Here is a 27,851-nt window from a genome sequence, read left to right as displayed (position 1 = left end):
TCATATTTTAGAAACACTTTTATTCATTATGGCTGAAATTTTAAATGGGTTATTGCATAAAGAAGTAAGCTTCACTTATCTGAAAATTCAAATTGTACAGAAGAGCTTATTTCCAGCCACAATAAGCGACATATTTCCGTGCCAGCTTAGAAACACAAACTTCTCTCCATAGGTCCTCTCAGCGCATCAGCGACCCTGCAAGGAGCATCTGGGTAACGTCCTTGTGCTCTGGTTGCCGGAGTCCAATGCTCACAGGTGTGTTCGGGATGCGCCACCTCTGGACACCTCGATCTCCCGGGTCAGGGCACTGATTCTGGATGACAGTTCCTACTTCATACCCAAAATAGTTTCATTTTGCAAAGCCAAAACTATGTTTCAAACATACGACTTGGAATCCTAAGATATCACTTTGAATTTCATAGAGAGATGCAGTTAAAGCTTACAAGAACAATGGAAAGTTTCGAGAACGCATTCCTCAGGATTAGGCATGTCAGTATCTTTGTAACGCACATTAGTACCTTCCTAATACATGCTTGCATTTTTGTAATGTCTGGGTTTCTTTTTTTCCTTTTTTTCCTACTTATGTTCATATGTTTACAAAGCACCCTCAAAACTTGAGTCCTAGGAACTTTCTAGAAGCTGAAGAGAGTTGTTAAAATCTGATTCCGTGATTAACCTCAGACTTTGGGTAAAACCACTTTAAAATCAGCAGCAGAAGGGGATGGTCCTAGGTCCTTGCCGCCACCTGAAGCCCTTGGCACCGGGTCCGCTCTGTGCTGCCTCTGCTCTCCTCTGGAAGCGGAACAGAAGCGCTCGCTGCTCTTGCTGTATTGTCTCAGGGAAGCCTCTTTGCACTTTTTAAAGAAGGTAATTTGAACAGCTTACATGCTAAACTGCACCATAACCCCCAATTTCACTTTATTTGTCTAACAGATGTTTATTAAGCCCCTGTGTGTGCTGCATGTTTGCTGTTTGTGTGCATCTTCGTGGAACTCTTGTCTGCCTGATTTTTGGAGAATTATTGCTTGCAGAGAACATTTTCTCAAGGAAATAAAGCAAACAGCAAATCCCGATGGCCTGGTGCTGTCCCATCTGCCTTATCCACGGGGACGGTCGACGCCCATGCTTAGCCAGCGTCCTCCTGTCTGTCCCCCCACCCCCACCCCCGTGTTGCTTTTCCAGCTTGGGTGAAATGTCTCACCTTCTGCCGAAAATGAGCTGAGTGGGGGCTCCTACGTGACTCCTTTTCTGTCCTGGTTTTCTAAACCCTGCGAGTTCTGCGGCGGGCAGGAGAAATCGTGCTCTCGGGCTGCTTCGTGAAGATTCCTGAAAATGTCCACGCGAGTCCGCAGTTGGCTGTGATCGGGGCGTTCCCCAGGGCCTGCTCTGGGGGCCAGGCAGAGAGCACCCCGGGGGCTCCGGCCTGCGGGAGGACAAGGCCCCTGAGTCCGATCGGGGGCCACGGGCTCCCTCCCGGCCGGTCACATGGTGAAGGACGACGCGTTGTCGTTGTCTGCAGTCTCACTGTTCTGCCTGGAGATGAAAGTTTCCGAGTGCAGCCTGGAGCACGAGAAGCCCGGCGCCTTCTGCCTCCGCCGCACACACCACAGGTCCTTCACGATCTTCAGAAAGTAGCTCCTGAACTTCTGTCCGATGAAGGCGTACAGCACGGGGTTGAGACAGCAGTGCAGGAAAGCCAGGACCTCGGTGACGTTGGTGGCGTAGGCCAGCAGCTTCTGGTTGTGGCAGAGGCGGTTCATCCTGCCCAGCTGGACGGCCGTTACGAGGAGCACCATGTTGTGGGGGATCTGGCAAGCCAGAAACACCAGCACCACCGCGATGATCACGCGGATGGCCTTGTGCCGCTTGGAGTTCTGAGCCTGCACTAGGGTCTTGACGATAAACATGTAGCAGAAGATCATGAACACCAGCGGGATGAAGAAGCCAAAGAGGAGCTGCAGCCCCAGCATCAGCAGCTTCCACTTGATGGGGTTCGAGCCCTCGTGGTACCGCGGCTCACACACGTCACTGCCCTGCACGTGGTACTTCTGGTTGAACATGAACGTCCAGCCGGAGATGAGGACCGACACCACCCACACCACCAAGCAGATTATCCCACGGTGCGCCAGCGTTCTGGACCGCAGCCGGAAGGACTTGGTGGCCTGCACGATGGCGATGTAGCGGTCCATGCTGATGCAGGTCAGGAGCAGCATCCCACAGTTGAAGTTGATGGCGTAGATGCCCTTCATCAGCTTGCACGTGGCGTTGCTGAAAATCCACTCGCCAGTAGCGTGGCTAACGGCCCAGAATGGGAGAGTGAGGACAAACAGTATGTCTGCGATGGCCATATTCAAGAGATACACATCTGTCATGGACTTGGCTTTCTTATAAAAAGCAAAGGTGACCACCACCAAAATATTGCCCAGGAGGCCAAAGACACATATCAGGGAGTAAGCAATTGGCACAAACAGCTCAGAGAATTCTCTGACCTCTTGCAAGGAACACAGTAAGCTGTCATCATCAAGTAAATAATCCAAACTGCTATTACCCGACCCCAGATCATCATCGTTTATGCCGAAGACACTGACGGCATCCATTGCTTCCTGGAAAGCGAACAAAGGAAGAGTTAGTCGTAGCATAATCTGCAAGTAGCGCAATTGACCGAAATCACACTCCCAGCCAAAATAAAATAGATGCTCACCCCACTCATCGTGGTGCCTGTTCTCGGCAGAAAAGGCGGGCCTGGTGCAGAAGTGGGTGGTCGCTCAAGCCCTCTGGCAGAAGGGGAGGGGGAACGTGGGTCTAAGGAGGAAAGAAAGCAAGATACACTGTGGATAAGTATTCCCAGGGAGCTGGAGAATCACATTGCCAGCATTCCATTTCACTTGGACACAGAAAATGCACAGCGTGCTATTTTACATGAAAAAATTCATTTAGAACAAGGGTCAGCAGCCTCTTTCTGCAAAGGACCAGACAGCAAATATTTTAGGCTTTCCAGGCCATATAGTCTCTGTCCTGACTACTCAAATCTGCCGTGGTGGCTTGAAAGCAACCATAGACAACTTCACAAATGAGTGGGCTTGACCAGACTTGGTTGCCATGGCTATAATTTGTCAATCTCTGATCTATAGCATAGAGAAGGGTGATAGCAGCAAAACCACAGATTCAAATCTGCACAGAAATTTTGGTACAAAATTCAATTTAATTCCATTCAACAAGACCCCACTGAACAAAATCTACAGAACTGTAGGTGTGTCTAGAACACTTATCACTTATAGTCCTCACCTGTAAGTAGTTTATGATTCAGTGTTTTTCACCCAGCTGGGCATGTGAGAATCTCTTGTAGAATTTTTTAAAGTTGGAACATGCTTGGAACATGTTGGAACATTCTCAAGATACACTGAATAAGATTCTCTGGATCAAAAGGCAGTAGGAATATATATATATATATATATATATATATATATATATTAATATATACTATACAGTATATGATTCTGTATTATATATAGTACGTTATTATATAATTATTGTATATTATATTTCTTAAATGTTAATATATATAATAATTTAATATTTATTATTATATATTATTTTATGTATATTTGAATTTCTTAAGAATCACAGATATTGCCAGCGTGCGCTCAAGTTAACAAGCACCAATCTGCTGGGGCAGACACATCATAATCGTCAGAAACCAGACTGCGGGAAGAAAGGGCAGGACTGGCATGGTTCAGGATGGCTTTGTGGGGACAGGCGCCCTGGGTCCCTGGAGAACAGGCATGTGGCACACAAAGGGATGGCAGAGAAGGTGATCAGGTGGAACGGAACAATGAGTACTGAGTGTTGGTGAAGCAGCAGTGTGGCCAACCCCTCTGGTTCAACTTGACTGTTTTCAGACAAGTCCCATGTAACAAGTGATGTGCTGGGAATGTCAAGAGGGGGTGACGCACGGGCCTCATGAAGTTCTCCAGGAGACAAGTAAGGATGGAGCTTGAGTCTCAGAGGAAAGGACTCTGAAAGCTTGCATTGGAAACAAACCCAAACAGTCAGGAATTCTCTTATTCTTGTATTCAGGCATTCTTTGTTATTTGGTGTTAGCTTCCTGCTTTATCATCTGTCCCTCCCACACACACACACACACAATAAAATCCCTGGCCTAGAATTCTGATCATCATGTTAAATGTGTATTTATTCTTTCTCCTCCCCCGTCCTACCTCCCAGCCCCACCACGGGGCTGGCAAGGTCAAGAAGAGGAAGGGACAGTAGAATTACAAGCCTCAGGGGCACAGGCAGAGACTATACCATGCTGCGTAAAGTCAGTCCTTACCCCACACAGTCAATTTTGATACCTGACATTTTGGGGAGGAAGTCAGTATAACACGAAGCTCACCCTGAGGATTTTTTGAACATACTTCTCAGATCACTTGATTCTCATTTGGTTGTTTATACAGTCATGAGTCAGGTGGCCCCAACCTCGTTCCGTCCCTGATGCCTGCAGCCATCACTTAGAGGTGAGTCTTTGCTGCCTCTCAGACACTAGTCTAGACATGACACTGGGGACAGGGGAGTGGGGAATCACCTGTGCACTTGTGCAGTCACCTACAGGTATACCTCCTCACTGAGGACTTTAGGGTGTGCAGAAAACCCATAGCATACAAACCAAGTTTTTGTATTACAAAATCATACGAGAAGATAAACATATCAATTAGATTATCAGGGGGATCCCTGGGTGGCTCAGTGGTTTTTTGCCTGCCTTTGGCCCAGGGCATGATCCTGGAGTCCCAGGATCGAGTCCCACATTGGGCTCCCTGCATGGAGCCTGCTTCTCCCTCTGCCTGTGTCTCTGCCTCTGTGTGTGTGTGTGTGTGTGTGTTTCTCTCATGAATAGATAAGTAAAATCTTAAAAAAAAAAGATTATCAGATGAAACGTCAATCAAAATAGGACTACAAGATTTACCATTCCACCCATGACGGATTAACAGAAACCAAATGTACCCTGCTGCACTTAATAACCAGAAAAATTGCAGAATATATTAAATAACAGTTTTCAGATATTGGGCAACAGAGGTCACAAAATTATGGTCCCTGACAATAAGAGATGAGGTGATATGGGCTATCACGTGAGCTCTGGGAAGCCCACAGCTTACATGGAAGCAGTCTCCACAAGGACACAGGGCCAGGGAGGTCAGGGCAAGGTGAGATATGGTAGAAGAGGGGCTAGACACAGAGAAAGGAGCAGAGCAGCAGAGAGGTGTCCTTGAGTGGAGGCAATGCAGGAATAGTGTAAGAAAGCACAGACAGAAAGAGTTCCCTCCCACAAAAAGAGCAGCAGCATCTTCTAAGTCACAGGACATTGGACAGCATCCTTAGAACAATATCATTTTGTTAACAATAACAATAACCCTACACGAAATGCTACTCTGGGCCCACCATAACAAAGCTTGAAAGGAAGTTTCAGATGCTCCATTGGATTCCAATAACATAACTAATACTCGAGGACAAAGCCCAAAATCATTTATTTATTTATTTTTAAATATTTTATTTATTTATTCATGAGAGATGCAGAGAGAGAGGCAGAGACATAGGCAAAGGGAGAAGCAGGCTCCCTGCAGGGATCCTGATACAGGACTCGATCCCAAGACCCCAGGATCATGCCCTGAGCCAAAGGCAAACGCTCAACCCCTGAGCCACCCAGGTATCCCAGCCCCAAATCATTCAAAGACATGCAACCAAATCCAGGCTTCAGCCATGTAAAATTCATGTCAGGCACCCAAACAAAAATTTCTAGACACTGGAGGCTGAATGTGTCTCCCTGAAATTCATATCCTAAAGCCTAATCCCCAAGGTGGGGATACCTCCCCTGGTGAATGTTCTCATAAGAAGAGACATGGAGAGCTTGTTTCCTCTCTGCCTGCCCCATGCCCTCCTGAGGACAAGAAGACTGAACCGTGGGGGGTGGGGGGAGGGAGTCCTCACCAGACACTGGGTCTGCTGGCACCTAGATCTTGTACTTCCCAGCCTTCAGGACTGTGAGACATAAATGTGTCCTGTTCAAGCTCCCCTGTTTGATGTAATCTACTACGGTCACTCACACAGGCCATGATACAGATGTTTGAAGAAACAGGAAAATATAACCCATAATGTACACAAAGAAACAGAAGAATGGCAGATGACAGAAAATCTGCCCTGGTAGCTACCATCAGTATGCTCCAGATGCTCAAGAGGGTAGAAGAAAGCATAAATACAATGAAGAAAATGATGCACGATATAATAATAAAGACTTAAATAAATGTTCTGTAGATGAAATGTAGAATATACATAAGATGAAAAATACACTGATGAGGATTAAAATACACACATCAATTTTAATTCTACATTCTAGCAATATTTGGCACATTTGGCAATTGAAACTGGAAAAAAATTATTATAGCATCAAAAACAAAAGAAACAAACTACTTAGAACCACCTCTTAAAAATCAATACAAGAGGGCAGCCCAGGTGGCTCAGCAGTTTAGCGCCACCTTCCGCCCAAGGAGTGAGCCTGGAGACCCAGGATTGAGTCCCACATCGGGCTCCTTGCATGGAGCCTGCTTCTCCCTCTGCCTGTGTCTCTGCCTCTCTTTCTCTCTCTCTCTCTCTGTGTCTCTCATGAATAAATAAATTTTAAAAATCTAAAAAAAAAATCGATACAAGATTCCCATGAATCTTGAAAAGTATAAAACATTGCCGAGAGAAATTAAGATCTAAAAATATAGCAAAGGTATATCAGGTTCAGGGTAATTCAACATTAAGATGTTGGTTCTCTCCAAATTGATCTACAGATACAACACGATCCAAATCAAAATTGTGGCAGGATTTTTGGAAGAAACTGACAGACTGATCCTGAAATTGATATAGAAATCCAAGGCATGGGGATCCCTGGGTGGCTCAGCGGTTTAGCGCCTGCCTTTGGCCCAGGGCGTGATCCTGGAGACCTGGGATCGGGTCCCACGTCAGGCTCCCGGCATGGAGCCTGCTTCTCCCTCCTTCTGTGTCTCTGCCTTTCTCTCTCTCTCTGTGTCTATCATAAATAAATAAATAAATAAATAAATAAATAAATAAATAAATAAATAAATCTTTAAAAAAAAAGAAATCCAAGACTTTTAGAAGAACCAAAACAATTTTGAAAAAGAAGACCAAATTATAAGATTCGTACCATCTGATTTTGAGACACACTATGAAGCTGCCAGAATCATGAGGGTGTGGTACTGGTAAAGGGATAAATACATAAATCAATGGAACAGAGTAGAGTCCAGAAATAGACCTACACATCAATGGCCAACTGATTCTTAACTCAGGTGCTAGGGTAATCCAATAGGTAAAAAACAGTCTGTTCAATAAATGATGCCAGAACAACTGGATGTTCACACATAAGAAGTTGATCTTTTTACTCATGTGACAAAAAAAAAAAAAAAAAAAAAAACCTCGAAATGAATTCTAGATCTGAATGTGAGAGCCAAAACAGTCTAAGGAGAACAGAAGAGGAAATCATTGTGCCCTTGAATGATAGATATTTCTTATCTAAATTGCGAAAGGCAACATGTAAAAAAGTACAATAAAAAATTGATAAATTGTAATTGATCAGAATAAACTTATGCTGTTTGAAAGACACTTAAGAAAATGGAAAACAGACCATAGAAGGGGGAAAATTTTTTGAAAACTTGAATCCGATCCTGATTGTATCTAGACTATACAAAGAACTTAAAATTCAACGTCAAGAAGACACAACTCGGTGAGAAACAGGCAAAAAATCTGAGGTCAGTTCATCAAAGGAAATCCATGAGTGGCAATTATGCAGAAAAAAACATGTTCAATGAGATTAGTCATTAGGGAAATGCAAATTAAAACTGCAGTGAGATGTTGTTTCTCACCCACTCGATGGCTGAAAGTCAGAGGCAGACAAGAGTCAGTGATGAAGACTGGAACCATCGAAGCACTCGCGCTCCCACGGTGGGAATGCAAAGTCACGCAGCCACGTTGAGAAGACAACAGGGCGATGTCGTATTACGTCAAACATGCACTTAACCATGTGAACCAGCAACTGATTCTTACGTATTTAGCCAAGAGAAATGAGATTGAAAGACTGGTACTTGAATGTTCACAGCAGGTTTATACTTAATGGCCCCGGATTGGAAAGGACCGAAGCTTCTATCAGCCAGTGAATAGATAAGCGAATTGTACCATCTCCATGATAGAACACTGCCCACCAACCAAAAGGAGCACAGTACTGATGTGCGCTCCAGTGTGGGTGATTCACAAAAGCATTTTGCTGGGTCAAGAATCCAGACATAGAAGACCATGTACTGCGTTATTCCATTTATGTGAAATTCTAGAAAAGGCAAAACAAGAGTGGTGGAAATCAAGTCAATGATCATCATGGGTCAGGGATGAGAAGAGTCTGGCTGAAGGGGACAGGAGGACGTTTCCGTGGTGATGGAGACGTTCCGTATCAGGATTGTGATATTGGTGAGCGTTGGTCAAGACCTATCGAATCGTACACTTCAAGGTGGTGACATCCATTGTATGTAAATCATACCCTGTTAGAACTAATGAAGTGACTGCACACAGTTCATACGAACGTGCCGGTTCAGAGAACAGGTGCCATAGGTCAGAGTCCTCACCAGGGACTGAGGGGTTGTGGCAGGTTTGTGAGGAGGGCAGGACCTGGCATAGCCCCTGAAGAAGGGAAGGCACAGACTGGAGTAAGAGGGGTGCAGGTGAAGGGCGGGGGTGGGAACAGAGTAGCCAGGGAAGACATGGCTCAGGGGCTATGGCTCCTGATGGATGGACCGCATGCCAAGCCTCGGGGGCCATACGGGCTTCTCAGTGAGAGACGGTTGGGTGGGTGGAACACGGCGACATTCGATCACACGGAGGCAGGTGGCTGATGAGGAAGCTGGCCCCAGCTGTGGAAAGGAGACGCCCCCGTGTGCTGTGTCCTCAGCCCCCAGCTGGAACCCCACTTCAGAAAGATGATTTCTTTAGACACCCTGTGACGTATGATGGCTTCTGAATTCAAATTTAATTCCGTTCAACAAGCATTTACGAACTGTCTGTTGAGGATGACACTGGGGGTACAAAGATGAGTCAAATGTAAGCTCCAGCATCAAGAAGCTCTCGGGTAGACCGATCGTCATAAAACCATGCAACGCGAGCAGCAGTCCTGAGAGGTCCAGAAAAGCAAGTGACTGGCTCCTGGCGAAGAGAAGACCAGCGTCCAGATAGGCTTCATAGTAGGTGTTGGCCTGAGGAGCTGGGGGCAGCCCTGGGCGGGGGTGGGGGCGGGGCACACTGGCCAGGTTGGAAGGCACATGGTCTTTGCACCTGCTCACTATGAACAATCTACGAATCTGGATGGTGGTCAACTTAACGCTGTTGTGGTTAAGAGTCAGCGTTCTCAATATAAAATACTGTTGTCAAGTTTACGTGGATACCAGTTATTGGAAGTGATTCAACCTGCCCCAGACCACCACTGTTACCACAAAAATCATCCCAATTGTGTTAAGGAAATTATATCGGCATCTGGGCCACCACAACCTGTAGAGAAGCCCGTACATGTTTAGCTCAAATAAATTACCTCAGATCTTGAGTAGCAAATACCACTTTTTGGAGAAAAAACAAATTCTGGACTTTTTTTTTTGCTACAAAAACTGAGATGGCAAAGTCATGAAGACATTTTTGAAGACCTTCTTCATGGAACAGAGGTGAGATGTGCTATGTCTTATCTCCCAGAGTTGGCAGGAGCCTCAGGGGAACGTCAAGCCTGTCCGCTCCTGGCTAAGCCAACAAACCCACAGGTCATGAAGCTTGCCCCACCTTGTTTTTAAAGCTCATCAATCTCTCTCTCTCTCTCTCTCTCTCTCTCTCTCTCTCTCTCTCTCTCTCTCATATCTTTGTTATCACCACCAATCTTACCAGGTCCTATTTTGCAGTCATTCGATCACATATAAAGGCACTGGGCTCAACTGATTCTTAAAATTGAACTTGCTTATCTTTGAAAGTCAAGTATTTCCCACAGACGGGAATACAAACACGTCTACAGAACCAGTTGATATGAAGAGAATCTGTGGGACGAACTGTCCTGAATTGTCCTGGGGAGGAAGTGTCGAAGCCTCTGAAGGGAAACCATGAGGACAGCTGAGAAATACTGCTCTATTCAACCTGGTTTTGCAGAGAAGAGCCTTCTTTCCGTCTACTCAGCTGCCTTGACTCAAGTGTTGACTGTTGCTGCCTCAGGGCCCCACGATCACTGCCTGCCTGAGCTTTAGACCCTCACAGACTTCTGGCCCCCTGGGGCCATGGGGTCTCACAGACGGCCCACCGTGCCGTTATGCCGTTATACCAAGTGAGACACAGGAGCCAGGAGGCCCAGATCTGGTGACTGATGTGCGTGGGGTCCCACCAGAGAACGGACTGTGTAAAAACTCTCAGAACTCGTTTGCAGAAAGAGAGAAGATTAAGGCCTCTGGTGGAGCCACACATCTGGCGTTGATGCCAGGCCGGATGCTGACGTGGGTTAGGAAGGGTGCTCGGAGAGCCCGAGATGGAAGTGCTGAGCACTCGGTCGGGGTGGCCCGCCAACACTCCAAGCCTGTTTGTCACGGTCACTAGCCTGCAGAGCAGGAAGGCATTGTAGACATTGCAAATCTATGATTAAATCTGAAATTTGTAAGTCATCAAGATGTGCAAGTATGATCGAGGGGAAAGGCAATTAGGTGGTTTACTGGTTGGGTGACAGCCCAGTAGAAGACACTTACTGGCACCATGCTGTGCTCTGTCCTCAGCCCTGTGCTACCTGTTATTTTATTAATGTTAAGGACAAAAATAGAGGAGGCAGGCTCATTAGGTCTGAAGATGATAAGATGCCTACAACTATAATTATTATCCTGGACAGCAGAATCAATATGAGAAAATTCTGGACAGAAACAATGAGTCGAATGTAATGCGATAGAATTCAGTGGGGAAATCGGAGGTTCTACACCTGGATTTGAATGGTCAGTTACACAGATACAAAATGAAAGCTTAGCAGCAGGATAGATGTTAAGAGTTTTATTTGATAGTCATTTCACTGAAAGACGACTGAATCTCTACAGCAGGTGCAGCACCCGCTAACCAAGTGTCTAATGAAAGGTCCCCTTCATGTACATCATATCTCCCCACCTGGAGCGCGTATTGTTTGCGCACTTACTAACAGACACACTGTACTGATAGGGTCAGAGTGTGCAGTCTGCAGAATCAGGGCCCCAGGGATGTCCATGCCCTCGTCCCCAGAACCCGAGAAGACATGCCTTCACACACCAAAAGGGCTCCTGCAGATGGGACTGAGCATCTGAACCTTGAGATGGGGAGATAACCCTGGATTATCCGGGTGGGTCTAGTGTAGCTCTGAGTCCTTACAAGTCGGGGATCTTTCCCAGCCGAGATGGAGGAGGGAAGGGAAGAGATTCGAAGCGTGGAAGGACTCAGTCCATCATTGCTTTGAAGACCAAGCAGTGGGTGGCCTCTGTGAGCTGGGAATGGCCCCCACAGAGAGCCAACATGAAAAGTGGGAATCTCAGCCTGACAGCCCCAGAGCTGAATTCTGGCCACAATTTGAGCAAGGAGACGGATCCTCCTTCAGAAACTCTAAAAGGAACGCAGCCCTGCCAAAGCCCCCATTCCAGCCTGGTCAAGACCTGCCTGGACTTCTGACCTACAGAGCTGTAGGGCACTCGGTCTGTGTCGTTGAAGCCGCTGACTTTGTTATAACAGCAATGCAAAACTCGAACAGCGCTCGGTAAATGCATCCTGTCAAAATTAACTTGCTTTCTTTTTAGGCCAAATCAGTAAAACCATAAGGTTTAGAATGAGATAGATGGTAGTTCCACTGACTCTGCTCTGGTCAGACGTACTCAGTAATGTTGATTGTGCTATGGGAAACATGAGCAACTGGAATCAGGTGAGGCCCAAGGGCCAGGTGGAGAAGCCACCACCTACACACTTTGCATCCAACTACCAGTCATCTTGCCTAAAAAAGAATGAAAGTCAGGAAGGAATGAGGTCATCAACTAACCTGCAAGGTTTATCATGTGAAGAAGGGTCTAGCCTTACACTCCCATGAGCAGAATTTACATAGACAGATTGTGACCTAACAGCAGAAGAACAAGTGGACCGTTTAGCAAGAATGGCACCGGCTCCCCTCCCCTTGGGAGAGGCTTCTCGGTCAAGCACGGGTAGATGAGTCTTTACTGAAAATGTGGCTGTGAGGTGGATCAGACCCACTGAACCAGAATTTCTAGCAATAGAGCCCTTTGGAAAGGAAGGCTTACCAGGAGGCTGCACATCCCTCCTCCCAGCTGGGGCCCAAGGGACCCTCAACCCCGGACCAGCCCTCCTTGGAAAGATGCTAATGGCATTTGCCGTGGGACGGAAACCTGAAGGTCCCTATGTAAATGTCTAACCATACTTTTCAGCAGACTATACCTGTGCACCCACAATCAACTGCATATAAACTGGATTTTATGGAGTGGGAGCGCTGCCCACTGTCGGATAGGAATTAGGCATCCAGGGATCTTCTACTTTTATGATGGGTGGGTATAAACTGGGGACCTTTGAGAACAACGTTCTCACATACACTCTCCACAACACTTCGTGTTAATTTGTAACTAAAACCCACTGGCAGTGAACCCTGTCTTGTGGTTTGGGGCTCCTCCAGGGGAGGTATGTTTTCCTGTGCCTGGTGCCCGCCTGCGTCTTCTGAATCCTCAGACAGGTCTGATGTCAAGTGAGATGTGTAGGTCCTGTGGGCATCTGCTCTGACCACTCAGCTCTTGGAGTCCACACACTGTCCACATTACTGTGGCCCACATTCATGTGTGGAAACTGCTGTCCTGAGCAAATCCCAGAGCATCAGTATAGACCAGCATTTAAAAGTGAGTTTCTAGGAAGGCTCTGGGTAGAAAGAAGGGAGGGATATTGCTCCGTGGTTACATACGTTTGAGAAATGCCATTACCGCATCCTCCTCTTGGATACTGACACAGCAGTTTCTTAACAGTGGCTCTTCAGAGCCCTGCTTGCTTGAGCAATCCCAACTTCCCAGATCCATTCACCCACAGAATAAGAGCCGGTGTTCTTTGGAAAACACTTCTAGAAAAGCTGACCCAGAGGAGATATCCATTAATTCATTCATCTCAAGAGAGGGCTAGGTGCCAGGTGCAGACACTGTTCCCTGTGATAGCTCAGTCCCGGTCAGGGCCAGCATGCAAGGGTGCCCCGAGGCGAGTGGGTAACCCATCTTAAGATGAAGTCACGTGGGCAGCCCTGGTGGCGCAGCGGTTTGGCGCAGCTTGCAGCCTGGGGTGTGATCCTGGAGACCCGGGATCGAGTCCTACATCGGGCTCCCTGCATGGAGCCTGCTTCTCCCTCTGTCTGTGTCTCTGCCTTTCTCTCTGTGTCTATGAATAAATAAATAAAATCTTTAAAAAAAAAAAAAAGATGAAGTCACGCATGCTGGTCTCCTCAGTGCCTAGCGTGGCATGTACCTAATCACTCAGAAATGACGGGAAACAGAAGGATGCAGGCCTGCAACTAACTCCTGAGTGATTCTCTTCTCATAGCAGGCATGCTTGGAAATGAAAGTCCAATCATGCCTTCGTGGGCTCCCTTCCTGTTTTAGAGGCACATTAATGATAAGTTAAATCTCTTGTGACTTTTGCATTTAAGGTTTGAAGCTGGGCACCTGGATGACTCAGTGATTGAACATCTGCCTTTGGCTCAGGTCATAATTCCGGGGTCCTGGGACCAAGTCTTGCATCAGGCTGAGGGGAACTGGCTTCTCCCCCTGCCTGTGTCTCTACCCCTCTCTCTGTGTCTGTCATGAATAAATAAATAAAATCTTAAAAAACAATAAATAAAGTTTGAAGCCATATGAACATATTAGGCTTCTAAAGGAAAAGCAAATGTGCCAAACCCCAAGATTACATGTGCACATGTGGTAAATGTGAACACCCTGCTTTTCGTTAACATTTCAAAGATGTTGTTGCCACACATAAATAAAAGCATTACTTTTAAGAAAAAAATGAATATTACTTAGAGTGACACTTTTAAAATAGTGTTTAAAATGTTCACTTATACTTTTATTGCAATGAAATAATGTGATTTCTTAATACAATTTTTCTTAGATACCACAGGCAAAAGAATCTCAGAAACTAACAGCTTATCAATTGAGTCATTCAAAAATGAAATGAACAGGAGCACCAGAGTGGCTCAGTTGGTTGGGTACCCAAATCTTGGTTTCAGCTCAGGTCATGATCTCGGGGTCATGGGATCAGGCTCAGTACTCAGTGCAAAGTCAGCCTGAAATCCTGTCTGTCTGTCTCTCTCTCTGTCTCTCTCATTCTGCCCCTCCCCTCCACACTCTCTCTGTCTCTCAAATAAATAAATAACTCCTTTAAAAAAATGAAATGAACATCTGGTAATACATGCCCTAAAAACCAGACCCAGCCTAGGAAGCCATGGAAAGGGTGCCAGCCCACCCTCTACAGTTTAGGAGAAGCCAGACAGTAGTCCATTCACGCCACATGCAAGCGGGCTCAGCACCTCTGTTTCTGAATTCTGAGGGCTTTGGGAATTCTTCAGTCTTGACCAGAGGCAGATGAGAAACATTTCAAGTTCTTAGGAGCAAGGGTCCTAGCCGGGAAGAGTTAATTGATCCAGGCTCAGGCCAGCTGTGCTCTGCCGGGACCTGGAGTTGGTGGCGTCAGCCAAAGGGGCAGCAAGAGGGAAGTAGGAGCCCCTAGAGAAGAGACGAGGTGCAGAGAAAGCAGAAGGGGCGGCCAACAGACCAACTTCAATCATTTGTCCTTTGGCCAATAACAGATTCTACCCAAGAAAACCAAGTATGCCAAAAACATCAAGAAGACTTACCAAAGTACTATCAGCAAGGAAAACAGTTAAAATTTTAAAGTTGATAACAAGTTTAGCAGTTTGTTAAAAATTAAATGAAAGCAGAAGATTTTAGATCTGTGCTTACTTTCATAAATAGTGACAACCCTATTCTGAACAAGAACAAATATGAGTGTGCGTGTCATGAGTGCGTATACACCTGTGTGCATACGTGTATGTGTGAATAGGTTATGTGTGTATCAATGCATGCATGTATTGCTATATGTGTGTGTTGTATGAATGTGTGTGGTGTGTGTGTATGTTGTGTGCAAATGTGCTTGTGTGTATATTGGTATATTGGTGTGTGCACATAGGCGTGTGTGCATGCACTCATGTGTGAGAGCATTGTGGGGGTGTGCTGTAAATTAAGCTGTCATTGCCTCCTGGACACCGAGGTCGCTGCTTGACATCTGTTATCTCTCTTAACAAAAACCTCTTACAGTAGACGTTCTACCCATTTCACAGATGGAAGACTAGAGGACTGTTCGCTCTTACCATCCTAATTCACTTTGTCGCCATGGGATCTTCCTGAAGCGGCTGTGAATTCCCAGAAGATCATAAATAACCTACACATATTAAAACCTTTTAATCGATATCAGAGTCTCTTATACTGCCATGGCAGGCATTCAATAAATGGATGTTTTCTCAGTTCATTTGAATTATGGGTGCACAGTGTTTTATCCTTTTTTAGCTATACATCAGCCAAGCTGAAACTCTAGGCTGGCTTCCTTCTGCTTTCGAATAAGAGCAGTTAAGAGAGAAGCCAGAAGGTTTTTTCCAGTGATTTGTATATAGGTTTGTAAATTTTTTTTCTTTTGGTTTTTATTGCTTCTTTGGAAGCTCACTTTTACATTTTCTATTTTTGTTTGCAGAAATCATATTTTTAATTCAGACTTTGCATTTATCTCTTGAAGATGCTAATCTCCACAACCTCTGTTTCTGCTTTAGGGGAAATCTACTGCAGACTCTCTTAAGATGATTACGTCTTCTTTTGTGGCCATGAGATCCTGATCATTATGGCATTTGCAACCATTATCAGAGCATTTTCTGTATTGCCCTGAGTCTCATAAAAATCTCCACCTCATCAATTTCTCTTAAATAACACCTTACAAGCTCCTTCCCATTCAACCCCCAGCTACTCAAGATGCGCACTCGCTATCTACCATTGCACAAGACCATTTTTTGCTTTGGTTTCAAAACATTTCTCAGCCTAGTTTTTAGCTTTTCAAATATTCTGTATACTTATTTAAATAAATGATTGCATTTCACTCAAGACCACTGCCCTGTGGGTATTTAACTGTATGAAGAGACAATGCCCAAAAACCATCCCCCAAGTTCTAGTGCAAGATGGTGAGGATAAAATCACTCACTGCACACTTGGAGGAAAAGCGAGATTCTTGAAAGCACAGTCCTGTTCCTGTTCCTAAAACCAGAAGGACAATATCTTTGCAAAAGCAAGACTGTTTTATCAAGTGCATTCATCAGGCCTGCATTCTGGAATTCCTAAGAGTCAAGCACCTCCACTTCTGACACCCCCTTGGACAAGGGTATCCCAGAAATGAAGATGCTTGTGAAAGAAGCGAGGGGCTGGGCCATGCTCACCTTAGAAACGCTGTACTCCGACGGGAGTTGTCCTGCTGTGCTCCTCCTGGAGATGCTTCACGTCACCACTGTGATTCTCTTTACAAGATGCAATTTCTGATAGTCATTAAGAAAAAAGCAGTGAGAGACTAGAATTGGCCAGACGCAAATTGCTGAACTACCACTTCCTACTTAAAAGTAACGCCTATTTGTCCAAATGCAGAAGGTTAACTATATATATCCTGTAGGGTATAAAATAATCATATGACTCCCTGGAAGCGGAGTCACACCCATGGGGGAGCTGAGTTAAAAGGACAGAATTCTGGGTGGCAGTGCTCCTCAGAGTGACTTTGAGCTGCTTTTCTACTCGTGGCAATGATTTGTGCTCAAAACTTCTCACTCCTTTGCCTAATCATTTCCCATGAATGAGGACACTTTGCAAACCGCGTAGACATGTTTGGGAGCAGGTACATGAGACTGTGGTTAGGACAGCCCCTGGAGCCCCTGTGCCTGGATTTCCCCCAAAATCTGTGCACCCACAGATAGGCTTCTGACCCTGTGGGGATGCCACAGTTCCTTCCTCTGTAAGATAACGGCCACGTGGTTCTTGCCTCAGCATATCCTGAGAAATACAGGGTCCATCACTGTGAAGCAGTGAGAACAGTGCTCAAGCAGAGAGAGCATGCTCTCAACAATTATTAACTATTATTATGTGATTGGAGGTAAAAAATACAAGTCCCTAAAAGCTGGGCAAGTGATCTTTATGAGATGGCAGGTGACAGATCTGAGTGACCTGATGTTAGATGTAACAACTGATGATTCACTTGGGGAACTCATTTTTAGGTGCAAGTGATTTAAAAAACAGCAAAAAAAAAAAGGAAAAAAGGAGAAAGAGTTCTGGAGCCATAAAGGTGTTAAAGATGTTGATCATCATACAGTGTGTTGCTGTGAATCGAGTCTTAGGAAATACCAAAGGCTTTATAGCAAAGGGACCCAAAGATCCATAGCACCCAGGCCCGGGGCAGCTGGCACAGCCAGGCCCGTGGAGCCTGCATCTCTGCTTCCTTCCTAAGCTCTCTGGGCACCCACAGCCACTCGGGCCTTACCCCGCACTGCCTGCACAGATGCTCGTCAGCCCTCATGCCTTCCTCTGGCCCCCAACCCTGACTGTCCCTGTGCCTGGGCGAGCATGAAACATGGAGCCTGTCCCCTTGGCGGCTTCCCTTGGGGACTGGCCGGCCGCAGCAGGTCTTTTCCTGGCAAAACTGCTCATTCCCTTCGTCCAGCTCCACCCCTCCTCCAACAATCTGCTTATTCTGTTTTTTTTTTTTTTTCCCCTTAGCCTATAGAAGAAAAGTCTTTTTCTGTGTGATCCTGAGCCACTCACAGACCTTGTGGTCACAGAGATCCCCACGTCATGGTCCCTACCTGACAAGAGTCCTTTTGAATAAAAATCCCTCCTCTGTACTAATCCTGAGATATTGCTCTTTGACAGAGCTCACAGTGTCTATGGATGCAGGGTGCCCTGTCCCCTGTTCTGTTTGAGGGGAACACCTCCGTGTGACTTCCCCCATCGCCCCTGCCCTGTGGCAGGCGGAGGGTTGGGTGCAGAGAAAAGGGGAACACCTCCGTCCGCGTCTGCCCTCCCTCACTTCATCATCATCCCCCCTCTTCACCACCTCCTCGACCTCTGAGGTTCTGCTTCTTGCGGTGGGTGGAAGCTGCTGGAAGGGCTGCAGACTGGGGGGCCCCAAAACCCTCACAGGGGAAGATGCAGGCCCCCTGGGGACCTGAGGAATGCATGTATCCTGCCCTCGCCACCCTGCTAACATCTCTTTTGATGGTCTGGTTCAGCAGGCAAGTGGGAAAGTAAGCCCTTTGGTAGCAATTACAGCCCTGGACCTGGTCTGTCTTGAAAAAAAAAAAAAAAAAAGGAAAGGAAAAGAAAAGAAAGGGAAAAAAAACACAGATCTGACTGTGCTAAGAATGCCCCCTCCCTGCAAAGAGCCAGGAACCGGGAAAGCGGCCCTGTGTACCTGTGGCCAGCACATGGGCCCCTTTCAGAAGCAGAGCGCAGGGAGGCCAAGGTGGGAGAAGCCTCCGGGGCCTGGCCTCCTCCTCTGGCCTCCTCTTCTGCCCCCAAGGAGACACGGATCAGCAGAGCATTAGGTGCGACCGCTGAACAGCTCAGGGCCCGGCCTGCCACCTTCTCCTTCAACCACTCCAGCTCTTGGGCCGCCGCCCGGGGAACTCACTGGCCTGCACGGTGCGTGCTGTGCTCCTTGCCCAGTATTCCTTCCGTATGTCGGAGCAAATCCAAATGATACGGCGTCCTTAGGCAGCTCAGACCCATTTTGTGTTCATCTCTCTAGAAACTGGCCCTTATCAAAAATCCCGTGGAGTCTCACCCTCACGTGATCTTCTTTAAATTTAAAATTGTGTTGCTCATTTGCATAGACATTGTGAGCTACACAAAAGCAAGAAATATGCGGTTATGCAGGCCATAGAAACAATCTTGACAGTAACTGTGAAAGTTTATTGAGAACAAAGTCCGATTGCAGTTTGGCAAATGAATATCCTGTCCATAAGGAATTGTGTTTGATTGTGGGGCTCTGTCTGCCGTGGTATGAAGATGATGGGTGAGGTCCGAGCTGACCGGCAGGGACTATTTGTCCCAACTGCTGGATGTTTTGGCCGGAGGACCCCCCACCCCCGCCCAGAAATGAAATACGGAAGCAAGGCTTTGGCCAAGCAGACACAGCAGAGACTACAAACTGGCTCCCTTAGGAAGGAAAAAGTTAAAAGGACAAAAAGGTACTTGGGAAATGTGTCTAATTATGAATAAACAATGTCTTAAATTAGAAGAGCGATAAGATCATAAACATCTCAGCGATGGCAAGCAACAATTGGGTAAAGGAAGTTTTCTAGTCAAATTGAGTTCCTCATGGTGTTTCCTTAAAAAGATGACACAGGATTCAGTATGCTTTCAATTTCCAAAGATGATTGACACACAGACAGCATCTGCCGAAGAGCCTGGGGCTGTAAGAGTTGATGCCCCTTCAACAGTTGGGGAGGCTCTTGGCCCTTGTTGACTTAGCAATTCCCATTAAACAATTCCACTAGCCACTGTGCAGGTCCATGACACAGGCATCTGCAATGTTCCTGAGAAACACGCCTGAGTCTTGTTTCGGGTGGCCAGTGTGCTGGAATGGCTGAAATCTAGCCGATCCTGGTGTACATCCTGTGATGGTGCTAGACAGGAAGGAGGCCACTTTCTTTTTGTTTACGCCCGATATGGTATACCGCTCACATGTCAAAAGGTAAAATCTAATTTCCATCTTCTTGAAACTAGATTGGACTTGGTGGCTCGCTTGACCAATAGGATAGAAAGGAATTTATCTGGGATTTCTGAGGTGGGGTCACAGAAATGCACCTCCCCACTGGGCCTCCTGGGATGCATGCTTCCTTTGGGAACCCAGTGGAAACCACAAAAGAGGAGGCCAGATGTAGACAGCCTGGCAGAGAGTTCTGGCAGGGATCTCTGACACCAGCCAGCCCGGTGGAGCCTTTAGATGAATCGGGTAGCAGCTACCCTCTGACAGAAACTGCACCAGAACCACTCACCTGAGCCCAGTCAACCCCCAGGCCACAAAAGATGATGAGGATGACGATGATAGTAATAATAGTAATAAATCATTGTTTTGAGCCACAACTGCAAATGGCTTACCAGCAAGTAGATAACTGGAATGGTTCACTACTTTTCATCACCCTATACCTCTTCTGAAATCATAAAGTTGTATTAAAAATGGTTAAAAATCATAACAAAACATACAATTTGAAAGAAAGAAGAAAAAGAAGAAAGAAAGAAGAAAGAAAGAAAGAAAGAAAGAAAGAAAGAAAGAAAGAAAGAAAGAAAGAAAGAAAGAAAGAAAGAAAGAAAGAAAGAAAGAAAGAAAGAAAGAAAGAAAGAAAGAAAGAAAGAAAGAAAGAGAAACTACCATACCCAAGAAAGGCAGCAGTTAGAACAGGTGCTGGAAGTGGGGGGATGGGAAAGGGAGGGAGGGAGAGATCTAAAATGGTAATGTTGTTGGAAAGGTAGGAGTGGGAGACATTGAAAATAGGGCATCCAACGTGGCAGTGGTTTGATCCAAGCCACCTTGACGTACCTCTTTTCTTCCATACAAAAATAAGAAAATGTTACTCATCGAATCAGGTCAGCAAGTTCTCCGGTTAGAATAAAAGTGCATTTTATATGGGGAATTACCAGCTTTGCTGACATCTTAAATTTTAGAATTTACAAAGATTTCAAGCTGTACGTCCTTTGTGTTCACTGCCTGCTATAGCTTTGGGCCTGCAGAGTTTTGACACTCTATTACTCTCTATGCCCTGAAGTATCTGGCCTGGAAATCATACTCCTAAAGCCACCCCAACCTAATTTGCCTCTTATAAGTTCATATTTTCAGATAACTACCACATGCGGGATACTATGTACAGGTATAGGATGCAATTTATTTTCAGCTTCTAAGAAACTTACACAGGTGGAATGCAGAGACAAATCCCTGGTGACACCAGCACTAACGGGTGTGCCAAGGCTGAATGTGATTCATCACTGAGAAGATGGTATTGAGAGGTGGAGAGTTCAGAGGAGGGAGGGAGCACATGCTCTAGCTACTGCACCAGTCTGAGCAGTCTTTGTGAAAAAGGGAGGGCTGGTGCTCAAGCAGGAGGGATGAGGAATATGTAGCCAGGTAGCCCCAAGAGGCAAACAGCAAGAAAAGCACAGACATGGGTTGGAACATGAGAACAGATGGAGGGATGGGACAGCAGGGGAGCTTTGTGAGTTGTGGAGGAGCAAGTTCACGGAATTGACTGGAGAAGAAGCTATATGATGCCAGAGTCACAGAGCAGAGGGAGGAATGGTAGTCTAAAGATGTGTACCTCGGTGCTTTGGCACATACCTTGACATTTCCCTTATTCTGTGACATTAATCCTCACAAAAGATAGGTGAGGTGTTGTCAAACTGAAACTCAGAGAAATAGAGCAACTTCCTCAAATCCATACGCTTGGAGAGTCAAGGCTCAAAGTCATATCATCTGATCCCAAAGTTCATGCATGTTAAGGAGATGTTTTGAAAAATTAGTAAGAAACAAGACAAAGAAGGAAGTAAAATGATGCCAAATTTTTCATCTCAATGGGACAGATAAGAACTGGACGGTTATTTCTAAGTTTCTAACGTACTCCCGTGGAGAAGTTACAGACACTGGCTGAGGGCGAGGAAAGGAGTTTCACTTAAGGTACACAGAATGTGAGGAAATGAAGGCCTGTGTAACTGGAGACTCTTGACATGACTTCAGATCCATCCCAGCCACATATTAGCTGTTTTTCAAGTTAATCTCTGGGGTCTGTCTCTTCAGTGATAAGATAAAGATCAGAGATTTATGAAGGACTATTGTGAGCTAAAGGCACAGAAAGTGCATATCACCTACAGTATTTGGCCCATAATAATAGCTGATGGTGGTAATGGTGGTGATGGTGATGGTGCTGGTGGTGATGGTGGTACTGGTGGTGATGGTGGTATTGGTGGCAGTGGTGATGGTGATGGTGGTGCTGGTGGCGATGGTGGTGCTGGTGGTGATGGTGGTGTTGGTGACGGTGGTGATGGTGATGGTGGTGATGGTGGTGATGGTGGTGATGGTGGTGATGATGTTGTTGAGTCCTAAATGAGGAGCTATAGCACAGATGCAAGGATAGTTCTGCACAGAGAGGTTATAATTGAACTCAGAGCAAGAGTTGGTTGAGCATCCAACTCTTGGTTTGGGCTCAGGTCATGATCTCAAGGTGGTGGGATAGAGCCCTGCATCGGGCTCCATGCTCAATAGAGAGTCTGCTTAAGATTCCCTCTCCCTCTCCCTCTGCCCTTCTCCCCATGTGCTTTCTCTCTCTCTCTCTCAAATAAATAAGTCTTTTTAAAAAGTTTTCATTATTCACCCTAGTGGTGAGCAGACAAGCACCTCCAACCCCCACATGGGACCCATGGGACCCAGTTCTGGGTTCCCAGCAGCGCTGGGTACAGATACAGGCCTCTGGCACAGCTCCCCTCTCCAGCACCCGAAGCTCTGACTCAAGTCACTGTCTGCTCAGCCGTCAGGCACAGCCCACAAGTGCGGAGGATCTCCAGGCCAGGGTGAACCAGCAGAGGACCCCTGAGCCCACAGGGACGGGGCTCAGCCTTTCACGCCAGCCTCGACCTCCTGGCTCTCCCTGTGGGGCTACCGGGATCGGGGCGGCCGGCCACCCTGGTTTCCCAGGGAGTGGAAATGTCAGTGCTGAGACCAGCACCGTCCTAGGCAAACCAGGAAGGGTGGTCACTGCAAGTGTGATTGAAGTCACGGCCCCAAGGACTCATGGCTGGCCTCGTCCTCAGAGTTACCAATGGAGAACTTGGGCCAAAAGATATGAAGATGGTTCTGTTGAGAAACAGGAGCAGTTCTGAGGTCATCAGGCTGCCCGGTCACAGAGCACGTCCCCAGACATCCCATGCAGTGGAGTCAGGAGATTGGGCAGAAAGAGTCTCCTGCATCCTGTGCCCAAGAAAAGGAGGGCTAAACTCACAAGATTAATGTGACCTAAAAAAATGGGGTTTAAAGCTCAGACTCCGACCACAACATCTAGAGTTCAGTGTGAAAAGTTATGAGTTTTCATAAGTAAAAGTGAGAAACTATGACAAAACTGTGATGGGAACACAGCCTGGGATGGAAGACACTGAAATGGGGGTACTGGTTGCTGGAAGAGTTAGAAATAGAAGAAATGTCATTTTGTTTCAGACGCTTTGTGCTTTCCACACATTTAACAAAAATGAAACAATTTCTAAGAACAGGGAAATGCCTATTGTAGCAACTACTACAGATACCACTGCTAGAAAAATCACGCCTTCTAGCTATTTCCTGCCCATCCTCGCTGAGTGAGCGCTCCTGTCATTGCAGTTTCTTTGTCGGTGTCCAGGACGGAGAACAGGCTGCCTGGCTTCGAGTCGCAGGAAATGCCGGGATGGCTGGCCAACCACCCCCCCGCCCCCCCGCCCGGCTCAGCACGGGGCAGCTAGAGAACATTGGATTTTTGATCCAATGAGACAATCAGCCAGCTATTCTTACAATAGCTGTAAGAAGCTCTAAAACTAACTTCCAACTCTTTAAGCACTGGTCTCTCTCGGGCTTGAAAATACCACAGAAGTCTTCCAGGAGGGCTCAGCTGGTTTCAGCAAAATACAGAGCGAGGATGACAGAGGGCCTCCTAGCACCTGCTCCAGCAGGCCCGGGCCTGGAAGGACGGCGAGGCCTGGGAGGCCGGGCTCCGATCCTCCGGCCACCCCGCGAGCCACCCCGTGAGCCCGGGGGAAGACACGCAGGGCCCAGAAGCACTGGGGGCCGAGGGTGGTGACTCATTTCAGCTGGGTTCACAGAATCTGAAAAAGCTCAAGCTGACAAAAAGACCGAAGAAGACTGACTGGTTTTACCATATTTGCACTTAATTATACGCACAAAATTGTGCACGGTGACTTCCCAAACATCTCTGCATCCCCAGAAAGAAACGTGGGAAAGCAAATTGGGACGTCCGCTCAAATGATCTTGGTGCTCGATAAGCCCCCCATCAACTCTCAAGGTGCCTTCCCTGACCCTGGGAAGACGTCACTGCCTCAGCTCCTCGTGGCGCTTACGGCGTGTGACAGGGGCCGGGTGCCCAGCACAGGCCCGGGGACCTCACGGAGTCATTGTGCTCCCCGGTGCCCCAGATTCACTGCCTGCGTTCTCGCTCTGAGGGCAGCACCAGGCTGACAGATAAAGGAGCTACAGAAATGACAAAGGATGACATCAGGACAGACGGTCACAGGCGGCTCCCTGCACCCCCCACACCCACACACGCCCTACACAGACACCCCCTACACACACACACACCCTGCACACACACCCCCATATACCCCCCACACAGACCCTGCACAGACACCCCCTACACACACACCCTATACAGACACTCCCCCATATACCCCACACACGCACCACATATACCCCACACACACACCCTGCACAGACACCCCCATATACCCCACACACACACCCTGCACAGACACCCCCATATACTCCCCCACACACACCACATACATATATACACCCCCCCACACACACACACCCTGCACATACACCCACCCACGCACACACCCTGCAGACACCCCCTACACACACACCCAGCACAGACACACCCATATACCCCCCACACACACCACATACACATACACCCCCCACACACACACATCCTGCACAGACACCCCCCATTTACCACACTCACCACCTACACATACACCCCCACAGACACTGTACAGACACTTGCCCACATGCCCCCACACACCCCTGCACACATACTTCACATGAATACACCGCCCCCCACACACACACACTCACACCCCAGCCCCTCTGGGAGCACAGCAGACAGCTGCTTCAGTGGTTTGGGCCTGACAAGGGCCTTGCTCATCTCTGCCTTGTGTTCACGGTGTGGGCAGCAGCCGCAGCCACCCCGTGACACCTGCCACTCCCTGTGCACTGTCACCTGTGAAGCTCCAGGGGTGAAAATGCGGATCCTGACTGGCAGGCTGGCTGGGGCCTGGGATCCTGCATTCCCAGCACTGCACTTGAGCACGAAAGATGCTCAGAGTTCGAGGTTCATGAAACTCACCATCCGCTCACCGTCCGCTCCCCCCTGGAGTCTCAGATGGTGGGGCGCAGGGAGGAGGGGGGCGCGGTCGGGGCTGGCAGGAGCCTAGAGGGCTCACAATCCCGAAGCCTGTCGAAGGAGAGGGGTGCCGGGGGGGTGGGGGGACCCAGGGGCCACACCCACCTCTGTGCAGGACACCCCAGACCCCACATGGGCGAGCCCTGCTCTGTGACGGGGACCCTTTGCTGGACGAGGCCCTAGGGCACCCAGGGCTACCATCACCCAGCTCCCTGGCAGCTGCACCTCCCCAGCCACAGCCCCTGCTTGTCACCTCAGCATTTCTTCCCTGAATGTCCCCTCTCCTGCCCACCCTCTTTCACAGCCACGCTCTCTCTTCGTGCGGTTCTCTCTGTCTCTTCATATTTCCATCTCCTCATTCTACTTCCCAAACAGAGAATGCTGGATAGGTAAAAAGGATTGTATCCATTTCGGGAACCCTCGGTCCCCTCCGGTGTGGAGTCCCTTCCAGACTCGAAGCCTGTGTCCGGCGGTCAAGTGGCCTGAGCACGGGACGAGGTCCTGGAGGCTGAGCCTGCTTCACCCCGCAGTTCGGCAGCCCGGGGAAAGCTACTCTCCATCAATTTTCAGCTAAGAGCCAGGAGTGATCGGGTGCAGATTTATATTTTAAAGTTTGAGACCCAATCCATGAAATCCCCAAACAGGCCTTCTGGTGAAATCGCCATCGTCCAGCCCTGCCTCTGATGCCCTCTGTGGTCCCAGCTACAGATGCGAGCATTTCCCCTCTGCACCGGTGATGTCCCAGATGGGGCGTGGACATGGCTTACATACTTGGGGCCCCTTGCTCATCTGCATTAAGTGACCTCAGGTCCAGCATATTGAGTCCTCCTAACTCTATCCTTCCATCCCAACTTTTAATGGCAGCCTGTCCATCCACCTAGTGCACTCAGCGTCAGACAACAGCAGGTGAGGCTTTGGCTTCCAATAAGCTCTGGGCTAAGGAACCAAGCAGCCCCACTTATTAGAATCGCACCCAAAATCAGAGCCAGTACCTCTGAGTGTGCACCTGAGGGTCTCCCCTGGGAGCAAAACTCACAAGGCTCAGGGTATAGGCTTTGTGGTCTTTATTTTGGTCGCAGTCTCTTTTGGGGTTCATTTGCTTTCTCAGTGCATCTTAGAGAGTTTGTATTATTAGATAAGAAACCTCCATATGAGGGAAGGCTCATAAGGTATAAGATATTTAATAACAGCAAACATAACACATGACTAAAGCCAATATCTCCAGTACTGTCACAGCTGTGTCAATATTGTCACGTAAATGTGGTAACAGTATTTTTTAAATGGCTTCGATTCATTAACCCACAGCGCAGTGAAACTCATTGCCACCCATTTATCACTTTCACTTGGAAGATGATGTTATCACAAGAGCATCTTCCCATGAATTGCAGCACGGTGAGTTCTCTTGACCCAGACCCAGGAGTACGGCACTGTGGATACGTGCTCACACACAGCCTCACACGCTCAGCTCCCCGGAGCTGGCTCCAGGCTCGCCCACCATCACCTTGCTGGCCAGCACCCGACTCTCTTCTCCATCCACATGGGACTTGCTCCTGCCCTGCCCCTGCCCCTTCCCTGCACTTCCACATCAGCCCCTCCCTCACTCAGCTCCCCCCCTCCTCTGTACCGCATCCATGTGTAGATGCACCAGCACACTGTCCTGTAGCACAGCTGATCCCATGGCACGTGCAGTAAGGTGGACAGATGGTGCTTGGCTTGGGTTTAGAGAATCCGGATCCCTCCATTACAGTTATAGATGACTGCTCTATACAGATGATTGCTCTTTCAAAGGTGGCTATTTTTACTATGCTTTACTAGGTTCCTTGCAAATGCTACAGGCCTTTCAACATACGAGCCACCATGCGTCAGGTCACAAGCCTGAAGGTCATATTTAGATGAAGGTCCTCTCATCTGTGTGAGACGGAAAGAGCACAAACTCTGGAATCAGACAAAACTGGAACTCACATCCCTCCCCTGCCATACACTGATGGCATGACTTTGTCTAACTCCTCAATCACACCCGCCTCCAAGGACTGCCATCAGAACCCCCTAAAATAACACACGAGAAGTCTCTAGAACTGCATGCAGCACCTGACTCAATAAAAGCGTTCTTCTCTCTCCCCAAGGCATGATCAGAGCTGTCTAAATAAGTGTTCCATCACTTTGTTGATGGAACAAAGTGACTTGATAATATGAACTTGCAGTATTTCTTTTACCCTCAAGGCATGATACCGTTATTAAGATCACACAGGTACAATGCTTTCTAAATTCCAAAACAAAAAAACTTACCAATAAAGAAATAGCTTTTTGTTCCACAAATGAGCAGCCACTGAGTTTTTCCTTTAATTTTCAGATTTCCTAAATCTTTGGATTTCCCTTCAGCCGTGTAAATGCCCTGGCCTGCTCCTTGCTGTGTGAGAGCGTAGATAGATGCGGTGCCACTCCAAGGGCTCCGCACTTTGGATGTCCTTATGCTCATTGCTCAGCAACCTTCTCAAGTGAATGCTCTCTCATTCTTTGCCCACAG

The 27,851-nt window shown here is 47.4% G+C and overlaps 1 protein-coding gene across 3 annotated transcripts; it reads right to left on the bottom strand.

Annotated features, from left to right (window-relative positions):
- Nucleotides 1-27,851, bottom strand: CCR6 (C-C motif chemokine receptor 6). Of its 3 annotated transcripts, none has more exons than XM_038526544.1 (4): nt 27,614-27,851; nt 16,568-16,663; nt 2,702-2,802; nt 1-2,603 (listed from the first exon to the last, which is right to left on the bottom strand). In XM_038526544.1, exons 3-4 carry the CDS (start codon nt 2,708-2,710, stop codon nt 1,482-1,484), a joined length of 1,131 nt encoding a protein of 376 aa, XP_038382472.1. In that variant the 5' UTR covers nt 2,711-2,802; nt 16,568-16,663; nt 27,614-27,851; the 3' UTR covers nt 1-1,481. The 3 variants fall into 3 exon arrangements, with proteins under 3 accessions (XP_038382472.1, XP_038382470.1, XP_038382471.1); XM_038526542.1 differs by lacking the exon at nt 27,614-27,851 and adding an exon at nt 18,583-19,094; XM_038526543.1 differs by lacking the exon at nt 27,614-27,851 and adding an exon at nt 18,802-19,094.

The sequence above is a fragment of the Canis lupus genome, chromosome 1 (genome assembly GCF_011100685.1).
Source record: "Canis lupus familiaris isolate Mischka breed German Shepherd chromosome 1, alternate assembly UU_Cfam_GSD_1.0, whole genome shotgun sequence".
Classification (NCBI taxonomy): Eukaryota; Metazoa; Chordata; class Mammalia; order Carnivora; family Canidae; genus Canis; species Canis lupus.
The sequence above is the reverse complement of the archived record's forward strand: the minus strand, read 5'-3'. Positions and strand labels throughout refer to the sequence as shown.